At 44.7% G+C, this 12,760-nt stretch overlaps 1 protein-coding gene across 2 annotated transcripts in view; it reads right to left on the reverse strand.

The window, feature by feature from the left end:
• Nucleotides 1–12,760, reverse strand: part of ZCCHC14 (zinc finger CCHC-type containing 14) — a 53,160-nt gene that overhangs the window by 4,308 nt on the left and 36,092 nt on the right. For both annotated transcript variants that reach the window (XM_032700916.1, XM_032700917.1), the window contains 10 exons: nt 11,940–12,013; nt 9,279–9,350; nt 8,979–9,088; nt 6,872–6,966; nt 6,726–6,780; nt 5,969–6,242; nt 4,508–4,599; nt 3,340–3,467; nt 2,852–2,992; nt 1,312–2,781 (listed from right to left, as the gene is read on the reverse strand). In XM_032700916.1, the coding sequence (XP_032556807.1) occupies nt 1,312–2,781; nt 2,852–2,992; nt 3,340–3,467; nt 4,508–4,599; nt 5,969–6,242; nt 6,726–6,780; nt 6,872–6,966; nt 8,979–9,088; nt 9,279–9,350; nt 11,940–12,013 (2,511 nt within the window). The remainder of the gene's footprint in view (nt 1–1,311; nt 2,782–2,851; nt 2,993–3,339; nt 3,468–4,507; nt 4,600–5,968; nt 6,243–6,725; nt 6,781–6,871; nt 6,967–8,978; nt 9,089–9,278; nt 9,351–11,939; nt 12,014–12,760) is intronic.

Genomic DNA, 12,760 nt, shown 5'->3' on the forward strand with positions numbered 1-12,760 from the left:
CTAGGGCTGGCAAAAATTTGTTTCATGGAAACACAGAATCACAGGATGATTTGGGATGAAGGGACCTTAAAGATTACCCAGTTCCACCCCCTGCCATGGGCAGGGACACCTTCCACTATCCCAAGTTGCTCCAAGTCCCGTCCAACCTGACCTTGGACACTTCCAGGGATCCAGGGGCAGCCACAGCTTCTCTGGGCAACCTGTGCCAGGGCCTTACCACCCTCACAGGGAAGGATTTCCTCCCAATATCCCATATAACCCTGCCTTCTGGCAGTGGGAAGCCATTCCCCTTTGTCCTGTCCCTCCAGGCCTTTGTGAGAAGTTTGGGAAAGTTAAATGGAAATTTAATTAATGAAATTAAATCCAACTTAAAAAAGACATCAGAGTCTGCTGCATTTCTGGAGTTGTCCCAGTCAGGACTGACAAGGCAGCAGCTCTGCTTCCCCCTGGCCACTATCAAAATATTTACCACAGGAATTCCATTCATTATTTACCTTTTAGTGCTGCTGTAAATTGCTGCCCCAACACCTGACACTTCAGTTAATTTATAGCGTTCAAATGCTTGAGACCATCTAAAAGTTAATCCAGGCAAAGGCTACAGACAAGACATGATGTCACATGGAATCTCAGTGCTGTTCACTCCCCTCAAAGTTCCTATTTCATTTTTTAAGGCCATACCACTTGCAAATTATCTCAACATGGTATGACAATTAAAATCAAGAAGAAAAACGGGACTAAAAAGCGCTCTTGGCAAAGCAGCATTTCTTTTTCAGTTGTTTCCCACCTGGAATTAAGGATTCAGCTCTCTCCTGGGGAAGCCTGTGTGGTAACTGTGGAACCAACATGCAGTATAAAATAATTATAGCAGCAAACAGGACCTTCAGGAGTATTTGAACAGTAATTGTTCAGATAAGTTATTATTTTGGGGAAGAAGGGAAAAGGAACAGAGGTTTCAGTTTGTAAAATTCCAGGGGAACTTGCAATTATAACCAAAGCTGACCTGGGGATGACAGGAGCAACAATTCTGCTGCAACTTGTCCACAGCAGCTCCCTCCCTCCTCCTCCCTGGATGCTTCTCCCCTTCCCAAAACTGAGTGGAACCCCGAAACAGTACCCGGGGTTGTAACAAGCCCTGACAGGTCTGTCCAAAATTCAGTCGCACCTTTAGCAAGTACAGCTCAGATCATCATCAGCTTTCAATAACAAGATTTTTTTACTCAAGTCGGAAATTTCAAGGTGCCATCAGAACCCCTCATGCCCCACTCCTATGGCCAAATCCCCCTCTCTGTGTGACCCACACCCTGCCTTCACCTTGTCTGTTGAAATCCATGGGCGGCTGTTTGCAGTCCTGAGCTCTGTGCCCACTGGCCCCGCAGTTGTAACAGGAGAGGTTCCCGTTTTTTTTGTGGCTCGAACCATTGCCGTTGCCCATCATTCCCTGTGCCTGGTACACCCCGGCCGTCCCCGCCATAAAGTTCTGCATGGGGGGCACGGCGAAGGTGGACTGTCCGGCCATGACGGAGTCGGGGGCCAGGCCGCTGTTGTAGGCCGTGTGCACCACGGGGAACGTGGTGCTGCTGTTGTACTGCTGCGTGTTGATGTAGCCGTTGCTACACAGGGGGTTGAAGGGCAGGAAGGGGAAAGTAAACATGGAAGGTCCTGAAAAGGGGTGCTGGAAGTAGTTGGCGTAGCTGACGGTCATGCCGCTGGAGCCGCAGTTGCCGCTGCAGCCGCAGGAGCTGCACACCATGCACCCGGGCGGCTGCGGCGGCGGCTGCTGGTGGTGGTGGTGGTGGTGGTTCTGGTTGGGGACCGGGATGCTTCCCGCGGATCCGCTGCTGCTGCTGCTGCTGCTGCTACTGCTGCTGCTGCTGCTGTAGAAGTTGTTGTCGGCGACGGAGGAGAGCGTGGGGCTGGAGCTGGGCGCGGGGCAGCTGGGCAGGTTGGCCATGGTGGCGAAGGACGGGGACGGGTGGCTGCTGGAGGAGGCCGCGTTGCTGTTGGCGCAGAAGCTGCCCTGCATGGGCGCCACGGGCACGCTGCTCATGGCAGAAAAGGCAACTTTGGTGTTGGCTGTGTACAGAGCAGTCCGGGGGTTGATTATTGCAGGGGACACCGTGATTTGCATATTACTGGAGCAGGAAGTCTGTCCAGCCATGGCAGAGTCGGTAGGAAGAGACGAAGACACCAGGAGTTTGATGGGTGGACGAGCCACGTGGAAGACTGTGCTGGATGTTACCGTGGCAGCAGTGCTCGTTTCCACTATGAGTCCCGGCTGCTGAGCTGGTTTGATCACTCTGTCCAGACTGGAAGCATGGACGACTTTGGTTCGAGGCCCAAAGTTCATGGTGGAGGTGGGCGAGCTGCTCTCAGTGGCCCCCGACAGCACCTGCAGGGGCTGGTGGGGAGAAGACGCAGACATGACATCGACCACTGTATTCCCAAAGCTCTTTTCCATCTTTATGCTGCCCCTCGATCCAGAAGGAACTTTATTCCTTTCTTCCAAAGACAAAAGCGAGTGCACGGACGACGAGAGCAGCTTCATGTCTGCGCTGCCGCGGTCGGATTTGTGCACGGAGCTGAGCATTCGGATGGGCGGGATGTGTGTGGGGGCCGCTGCCATCATCTGCATGGGCAGGGCGTGGTGGCTGGACGGGCTGGAGCCGGCGTCGTTCTGCACGGGCAGGACCTGGGCTGTGGGGCGGGCGGAGCTCGAGGGGAAATGGTTCAGCAGCATCACCGGCTTCTCCTTCTCAGAGCCGTCCAGGTGGATCTCCAGCCCTGGGGACACAAGAGCTGTGAGAGCAGCCCTGGGCAGGGCACGGGCACCGCGCTGGGGGGCTCTGCTTACGTCTCTCGTTCTCCTCGGCGCTGTCCGAGCTCTCCTCCCGCGTCTGGATCCCCATGGGGCTGGAGGAGGAGCTGGAGTACTCGGAGGAGCTGCCCTCCCGGGGCAGGGGGTGGGCTGGTTGGTCCACATCCACTCGCAGCTCTGCAGGGAAAGGGAGTGGGAACACGAGGGGTAACACCCACCGGAGAGGACCTCGTGACAGCTGTCCCCGGACACCAACACATAGGGATGCTCAGGATTTACAGGGACACACAGGGAGGCAGAACAGTCTGACCAGAGCATTGGCCATTCCCACAGGAGCCATGAAGAGGGAACTACTTTTTATTGCCCTCCATATTCACGGAAATTGGACTTTTTGCTTGCTTCCTATTAAGATAAAGGCATTTTGGAAGGTACAGCTTGGTGGAAAAGCAGCACAAGAAGGAGCCTGATCTTGTGCATGGACAGCTGAGCCCCAAGAGCACAGCAGTGTCCTCTACTCCTCTTACCTGCAGCATGGTTGCCTCGGATACTCTGGATAGGCCCCACGTGGGAGGTGGGGGGAACCCTTGCCACCCCACTGCTGGTCACTGACGAAGGTGTTGAGGGGTTTAGGCACCGTTTCTCAGATTTTTCTCTACAGGGAGATGGAGAAAAGTATGAAGAAACAGAAACTGGCTAAAGTACAACAATAAATAAATCCATTTCTGAATGAAAATGAAGCACACAGAGCTCATTAAACAATCCACTGAATGTTATGCTCACTTCAAATGGAAACATTTGGAAATCACATCAATCCTCATCATAACTGCCAGCAGTGTGGTTTGGACTATCTGCCATCTGATTACAACAATAATGCTCTTATTTGTACAGGGCAAAACATCACCAAAGGGTGACTAAATTCTAAAATTCCATCACATGTTACATCAGCACATCCCAAACCCAGCCGTGCACACCAAACCCAAAGAGAAGCCAAACAGTCCCAAGTTTTCATTTTCCAAACATACTCTGGAAAAACTAAAGACTGCTGAAAAATGCTGTCACAGAGCTTTGATAAACAGGCCTGGATTTGGATTTGTAATTGCTTTTTAAGAAACTGTGGTAGCTTCAGAATAAACACTTCCCTCTAAGTGGAGCTGTAAAAGCCAGGACAAGTTGTTGTATCAGTTTCCCCAAAGGGCTGTGACAGCTGCCTGAGGTCACTGTGGGACACTGAGGCAGCTCCCAAAGTAGCTGTGCTCCATCCACATCAGTTCCTATGAGCAAAAAGTCCTGCTGGGCACCCTGACTTTGACTGTGCATCCCCTGGGATTGCAAATCCTACAGCTCCCATCAGCCTCAGGTGGATGGGAAGCCCAAAATCTACGTGGTCTTTACAATATCTATGATACAAGTTTAAAAAAACCTAACCAACAATATATATCTTTTGTAGATTATTTAAACAACTGGTTATCCTTATCACAACCCTGAAGAGGCAGCAGTAAAACAGGAAGTACTAAATATTATCTGGTAAGTTCCCTTTTCAAGAGTTTTTCAAAGTAACTGCATAGGAAGGAAGATAAGAAGCATCCATATCAACATGTGGGGATCCTGGTGGTTTTGTGGTCTGTAAAACAGTAAAACTTGCATTCAATATTTTATGTCCTTAAAAAGAGGGTTCCCCCAGCCCTCACTTACTTCTCCAACTCCAGCTGGGTCTTGAGCTTCTTCTTTGCTCCCATGGTGAGGGACTCAAACTTATTCAGATCTTCCTCAGTAAGACTCAGAAACTTGGAAAGAAAAAACATGTGCTTAGTTTTACAGCCTGAAATATTCGTATTTTCAATGAGGAGTAATTCCAAAAGGCAACTTTAAAGCCATTTTTAAACACAGTTAACTCAAAGTAACCCTCTACTCCAGTTTTCAATTATAGAATCTGTGTAAAATAAAAGTGTGGGGGACTGGCATGAAAGAAAGAACATCTGTAGATTAAATGTAATTAGGTATGTGCTTCTATGAACCAGTCACAATAAAGATGAACCAGTCACAATACATACACTTGTGTATGTATTAAAAGAGAATTAAATTAAAATAGACCTTTGTGCTATTTATGCATATAAGCATCTGTTTCTCTTAGAAAATCACTCCAGTTTTCCTAGTTGTGTCACTTACCATAAAGTACAGTTGTCTCATCAGTCTAACTGGAAAATTTACTCCAAAAGATTTTATAATTTATAATTTATAATACTCCAATAAATTTTATAATAACATATAGAGATAGAATATGAAAACAAAATATAGACATTTGTATTGTAATGTAATTAAAACTAAAAGGTAGGAAAGTGTGGATAATAATAACAATAATTGTTTTTTAAAAACATACTAGAATATGCAGTTTTGCTACTTTATTAAAGAAAAAACCCCTATATATTCCCCTTCATATAATGAAGAAAATCAAATCAGAAGACTCTGGGAAGAGATTAGAATGAAGTGCATAAAATATCCTATAACCAGCACAAAGCCCTCCCTGGCTCAAGCCAAGCCACTGGAGGGCGCTCGAGGCAAAAAAACCCAGAGGACAAGGAATTTCCCCGATGGAGCTGACGAAATGCTGTAAAATACTGTTTAGATGAAACCCAGCAAACACAAGTATTATTTTTGACTCCTACAACGCAAATACGTAAGAGATGATTTTTCCACGAGAATTTCTGCAGCAAACAAAACCCACTCACACACACACACACACACATTCACGCCACAAGTCTGTGTGAATCTATTTTTTAGAATTAAGGATAACCAAATATTTTGGGAGAAAAATCAATCAAGAAGCAGAAATAAAAAAAATCAACAAATTTAGCTGTCTCCTGCACATCAAAGGGATGACCAGGGAGCCCCAGCAGAACTCCTAAGGAAGCATCCAAGCTGGATCTCCAAGCATTCAGTGTGGGATCCTGGAACAGGCGGCAGCTGTCGGACAACCCCAGCCCAGATACAACACAGTGAAAACAGAAAGAAGGTTTTCATCAATTGCTTTAAGGGAGTGAAAACCTTCCCAGCACGTGCCAAAAACTTGAGTGATTCTCAGTGCAGATGTTTCCAGCCTAGAGAACCTCAGGATAATTTAAAAGCTGGCTGCCTTTCCCTGATTTCCTGCCCTACCTTCTCCATGGTGAGCTGTTTGAAGACAGGATAATACTTGTGCAAGCGCAGTTTCCTGAGCCAGTCTAGGATCCCGTTTTGCTCCTGTGTCTGGGGGGTCTGTGGGCTGGAAGACATCAGCATGGATGAGGAGGAGGTGTCCATCTGGGAGCGATAGGCCAGCGAGGAGCCGGCGCCTCCGGAGTGGGAGCAGTGGGGCAGAGCAACAGGAGCAGCGGCCGAGTGCTGGACGTGGTTCTGCGAGGACTGAATTCCAGCTACTCCACAGATAGGTCTGAAAAACGGGAACAGGACTGGATTTAGCACTTTGGATAATCTGTGTCACCCAGAGTTCAGCTGCTGTGGCCACAGGAATCGGGATTCTGGTAAAAACTGCCCCTTTGGATCCAAGGTTTGCACCCACCCTGTTCCATGGCACACTAAAACAGAGCAGTTCTGGCAGAGCAAAGCTGATCTTCAGCTTCAGCAGTTTTCCTTCAATAATCACAGATATTTTATATTCTTTTACCTCTCTGTGATTTAACAAATGTTTAGAGAGAATGGTGTGGTTCAGCTTTGCATTATTAAAAAGAAGTAAAGGAGCCCAAATATAATCCTGTGGAAATTTTTAGTTTTTCCATGTGGAAGTGGCAAAAGAAGCCACAATATTGGTTCCTCATAGGAGTCTGCTGGATTAAAGTTTTTGGGGTGTCTTGGTTGGAGAAAATGAAAATTGCCTCTTGAGAGAATGAGTGTGTAAACAAGACAATTATTTCACCTTCCAGATGTTCCCAGCGTAGTTCCTACTTTATACAGGGAGGGGTTGCCAGGATCTAGAAACAAGGACCAGAGTTACAAATGGCATCAGTTCATGAAAGGCACAGCAGTACAAAAAACTCATTTTGAAACTTTATTTAAACTCACTTGAGCTCTGGAGTTGCTGGGAGGGAGATGAAGTGCTGAAGAACTTCCTGACATGGTCGTTTTTCACCACATGGGAAGGGAACGGTGCCAAGTACCTGCGTGGGCAAAAAAAGCAAACAAACCCCCCTGTTCTGTGAGATCTGACTGGCAGCTGCCTCACAAATCCATCAGGATTGCACACTGGACAGGACATTTTGAAACTGGATTTGAAATTTAGAAGCTAAAACACCCCATGAACTTCTGAGTTAAAGTAGACTGGAAACTTATGGATACTCTTATCCTTAATACCAACCATGTTATCCTCGTGCTGCTTTCACCCTGTTTAGTGTTTCCTCATTTAGGAACCCTGAACACTTTCAAGGCAGAAAATGTTCATATATAAACTTGAAAATTTCCTTTCAAATTCATGAAGAATATAAAATATAAATGGATCTGTTATTGAATTTTCTCCTCTTGGAGATAAACAGCAGATGCAGAGTCTGGCAATGTAGGGAAAAACTTATGTCACGTTTTCCCTGGGATTGCTGGGCCTCTTTTGAGGGAAAAGAGACCTTATAGCAGCATTTCAGTGCCTAAAGGGGCTCCAAGAGAGCTGGAGAGGGATTGTGGACAAGAGGGAATGGCTTCCCACTGAAGGACAGCATGTTTAGATTGGATAGTAGGAAGAAATCCTTCCCTGTGAGGGTGGGGAGGCCCTGGCACAGGTTGCCCAGAGAAGCTGTGGCTGCCCCTGGATCCCTGGAAGTGCCCAAGGCCAGGCTGGATGGGGCTTGGAGCAACCTGGGACAGTGGAAGGTGTCCCTGCCCATGGCAGGGGTGTTGGAATTAAATGAGCTTTGAGGTCCCTTCCAACCCAAACCAGTCCATGATTCTATGAAAAAATGCCAATCCCCTAAATCTTTGCAACTACACACCCACAGGTGCTTTCCAGCTTGAAAAACCACAGTCGATTCCTGAATTTTACAAAAATTCAGCACTTCAGGGCAGCTTCTTTCCCTGCTCCAAAGCTGCAGCCCGTGCTGCAGGAATGCAGGATGCTGCTCCATTAACCCAGATTTGTAGAGACTGTTGCTGCCTAAACAGCAGCCACACACATTCCCTCTCCCTCTCCCAAATTTCCCCTCAGCAGGCTCTGATCCTCAGAGCACAGTAAGGACTGCTGGAAATGGGAACACTATTTGCCATGAAAAATAATCCAGGCATGCACCTGCTGGCTGCTGACTATGGAAAACCAATATCCACTGTAGACTGCCAGCGGTCTGCCTTGGCTTAGGGAAAAGAGGTGTTAAGTAGAAGCTCTAATAAAGTTAATTAATATTTTAAAATGTCACTTATTTCTATAATAATATTAATATTACAATAATCTCATTTTGCGTAGGTACATGCAGTAGTAGCTGAAAATAATTTAAGTCCCTCCAATTTTCCCAGGAAAATCATGTTAGTATTTAGAAAGAGAACTGATGTGATCTGTCACAGATTATGATATTTAAAATACTGTTTTACATTAGATAATGGCCAGGTGGTTTGTGATAATTTGAGAAGGTACAAGTCAAGGATTCAAAAAAACTGTGAAAGACTTCCAAAAATTCGATAACTATAATATATAAATATATATCCACCTTTTTAAATTAAAGTAAAATAAACATGACAACCTAAAACAACTGAAACAATAAAAAGCTCCGTGAAAGGGTAATGGGGGAAAATCCCCACAATCAATCCCTCAACACAGATGGATGAATATTCAGGCTACTATTTCTTCCTTATTTTTGTGAGGGTTTTTTTAAGCAATTCTGGTTATTTTTGAGTTCCAAACCAAACTTTTTGCAAAGCCAATGATCCTCTATTTGTTTTTTACAAGGAACGAGGAAATATCAATTCTCCAGGAAACTTAATACAGAATATTACTACCATCTGTACTTCTGAAGAAAGAATTCCTGAAAAATTGCTGTGTGCTGGAATTAACAGCAAGAAATAAGGCTTAGAATCAGGCTCTAATTTCTTGAGAGTAATTTAAAATATGAAGATAATATTTCTATTTCCTGTTTTTTTGGTGAAAGAAGCCAAGTACCAAGATAAAAAACCCTCAGCAATAAATATCCCAGCATACCTCAGGTCCGATTCCAGGTCCATGTGGTTCCGTTCCAGGTAAAATGAATCTGGACCAGCTAGGCAAGGAATAAATTTCTCCAAGTTTTCTTCTGGATATAGCTGAGACAGCTGAAGATAGAGGATATTACAAATAATAAGTGAAAAGAAGACCTGTTATTTCTGTGAGATCCAAGGTACAGTAAATATTTGATAAAACTCAATCTGTATTATCTCGGTAAATTTTGAAAAATGTCATTGAACAAAATTCCATGCAGGGATAAAACATCTATTTTTGAAGTACTTTCCATCTCATCTTTACCTTTGAAATAAATTCAGTCACCTCAGCAGAAGATTTGGTTACCAACGTCACCGAAGAATCAGACCACAGGACCTTGGGGAGCAAGAAGGACTTGGTTTAGTAATTGATTTAAGTTTGGTTCCAAAACATCAATAACTGGTATAAAACATCCCCCAGAGCCTGAAAGAAAGTTTTTAAGGTGTGACATCAATAAGGAAACTCTTTTTTTTGTGCACAAGGAACTTTTATCAGCCCTCCCTATTGCTGCTGTTACACTTAACAACTACTGTGAATGCTTGGAAAAGCACCTCATAGTTTACTCAGCCCTTACACACTGCAGACATGCAGCATTAAGCAACAGACCACTAAGTAATGGAATTTTTTTTCCTCATTATTGTTAAAGAAAACAGCTGGTTTTTAGAATCTGCTGTGCAACAGGAACGACTCCCTACAGCACAACGCTGCCTATTCCTAATTAATCAACTCCATATGCCATGGGAAGCTGGAAATGGCAGCATATCCCTGCAAAAAAGGCAAAACCTTAGAAATGAAACCTGGAGCTCCTGCTCCATACTCCATCTTGTCCATGCCCTAGAGAAAGGGAATATTCAGTATCTCTTCCCATACGTACAACTCATGATATCCTTGGATAAAGAGGCATTTATTTCTTGGGAGATGGAGTCTAGCTGAGCTAAAACTCAGGATTTCTTGGCATGAAAAATATCAATGTGAGACAGGCCAGTGATAAGTCCCTTCAGACTCAAAATATCCATTGGAGGCATCTGGATCCTCAGCAGTTCCATAGGGGATGGAGCTGGGTGTAAGTGTTTCAGGATCACAGACCATCCTCTCACATGACATTAGTTTCAATGACAACTGAAAACATACACAAAGTTTTTCCAGCCATCAGAAAAGCTGCCAAAACGACTGGTGAGAGGAGAGGATTTCAAAATATATTACATAAGGGAGGAATTTCCTCTCGGCAGAGCTGTTACACCAAAAAAAAAGGAGGAAAAAAAGAAAAGAAAGAAAACTTGAGCACTGTCTGATTTTACAGAGTTTGTGGGCTGTTTGTTTTCTTAAAGCTTGTGATAAATTAATATTTTTTCAAATCCCTGAGACATTTCAGAAATATGGAGAAATTTCTCTTTCTTTTGCAGGTTTTGTAATAACTCAACATTTCTTATGACTTATGTATTGCTAACTTGAGTTTTCAATATTTATAAAACAATAATGTGAACTGTAAATGCAGGGAACAATAGCAGTGCAAACACTGCACTGCTCTATCCATTGACCTCATATTCCCAAGAACAAAACATTTAATAGTTGGGTTTTTAACCCAGCAAACTGTAATTTATTAGCTCAGCTGAACCCTGTGCTGTTCTTTCAGTGACCAGCTGTGGAGTGAAACACTGGTTACAGTAAGTTCTGGTATTTTTAGAAAAATTTGTAATAGGAAAAGAACTTTCACAAGATCCTAACTGGAGTGGAGACAACTGCAGACTTCATAGAGATTTTGAAAACCCCTTGGAAAAATCCTTTCTAATATCGATGACATTTGGAACAATTGTGGGATTCAGGAAATCCAAGACATTCTCCATGAATCAAGTCCTGCAGAGGTTAATGCTGTCAACATCCCAACAGATGCTGAGCTGATGTTCTGTCTTGGCTGGGAGTGAATAACTTGTTCTTTTTGGTGAAAGTTGGGGATAACTGAGGTTCTCCTGCTTGGTTCCTTTCGGGTTCTCCTTTTCTCACCCACCGTTTGGCTCCGGTGCCTCATCAAACAAAGCAAAGATGTTTTCTGGGCTGTGCATTCTGAATTTTGGAATATGTAATTCCAAGTGGATGGGGAAAACAGCACCCAGACACCATCCCTGCCCTTTCCACAAGGTTCCATGGGGTGAAGTCATCCCTGCACCGGAACTGGGAGCAGTGACAGACCCTCCAAAAGCTGCGTCAAACCGGGGGGAAGCCACTTCTGCTCGCGGCGTGTGGTGAACCACACTCATTCCACAGGCACTGCTCTCACTTCCACTCGGAATTAGTCTGGCTTCAGTTTTCAGACAACAGTTCCTGTCTTGCCTTTTGTGCTGCATTAACGTCCCCTTTGCTGCAAAGTATTTTTATTCCCTTTGAAAAGGCTTTTATGCGATACTGAAAGTCACCTTCCAGTCAAGTTCTTTATCTCTCCTGCTACACAACATTTTCCTTAAGCCCTGAAGAATTTCCAAAGCCTTTCTGTACTCTCCAGCACCTCTTTTGGAACCTCTAAGGCCCAAACCATGTGCCAAAGGCTCCCATCCTGCCACTTTCCATGTGTGCAACTGTGCCCTAAGAGCCTACGTTCTCCTTTGTCCAGATTAAGACCTAAATTCTCTCTAACTTCTGCATTCCAGCAGAAGAATGGATATGGATAACCATTCTGTGTGATATTTCTCTCTAAATATACACTTTGCCACAACCTGCTGCAAGAGAGTGAATATTTTTTTACCAGTCCCCACCTACCAATCTTGGCATCATCCATAATGCTCATAAACAGCCATTTATAACTTTCAACTAATGGATTAAAAACTCCCAAAGGAGCAATTTCTGGGATCTAACAATAAAATCTGAGAATTTCCTTAACTCCTCCTTAAATATTATCGTCCCTTCTTTCATAGCAAAGAAACCCAAACTCACCTCAAAGGAATACTCAACATTTCTCTCATTCTTCTTGTGTGCCAGTCCCTTTAATTCCACTTTTTCAACACTCACTATGAAAAAACAAAGAGAGAAGAAGAATGAGGAGGATATTCCCAAATGCAGGCAGGAGTGATGGCTCTTGGGCAGTGCCAGGCCTTGCTTTGAGAGCATCTGATGACCTATGATGGTGCTCTGGGCGCCCAGCTCCGGCCTCCTCCCTTGGACAGGGAGGTTGGTCCCACCATTCCATGCTGCTTCCACGTCCAGCCTTGGCAAAGCTTCATTTCCACCAGTTACAACCCAAATAATACAGTCAATGCAAAGTTCTTTATGTCCTCGTGGCATTATCACAACACCCACTGCTGTAATAACAGACTGCACACACACATGGAATTATCTCAGGAACATCCCGGAGCAAACAACATCCCTCCGAGGGAAATGAAGGAAAAGCCTCCATGTCTCCAGGGCCGGATTTTGCAAGTTCAGTGTGGTTTCACTGCTGTGTTGACATCCCGACTCCTCCCTGCCTGCAGCTCCATGGAAAATTTCTGCCTCAATTACCATGACTGGAGCAAGTTGTAAGTAAAAATGGGATCTGACTGTGGAAAGGACGGACAGGTCATGTGACACACAGCCTTTAAAGACAATCTTATCCGTCGGATCTCTGATAAACGGGATTCTTGGAGACTCTCACTTCTCAAGACGCTCAGATCAGGAATTCCACCATGAAAAACATTATGAAGATTATTTCACTGACTTTCTATTTCCCTTATAAATTTCTCCTGCCTTTTTACTGCATGCTTGGGGATAGATACACA

The sequence above is a fragment of the Chiroxiphia lanceolata genome, chromosome 13, assembly GCF_009829145.1.
Source record: "Chiroxiphia lanceolata isolate bChiLan1 chromosome 13, bChiLan1.pri, whole genome shotgun sequence".
Lineage (NCBI taxonomy): Eukaryota > Metazoa > Chordata > Aves > Passeriformes > Pipridae > Chiroxiphia > Chiroxiphia lanceolata.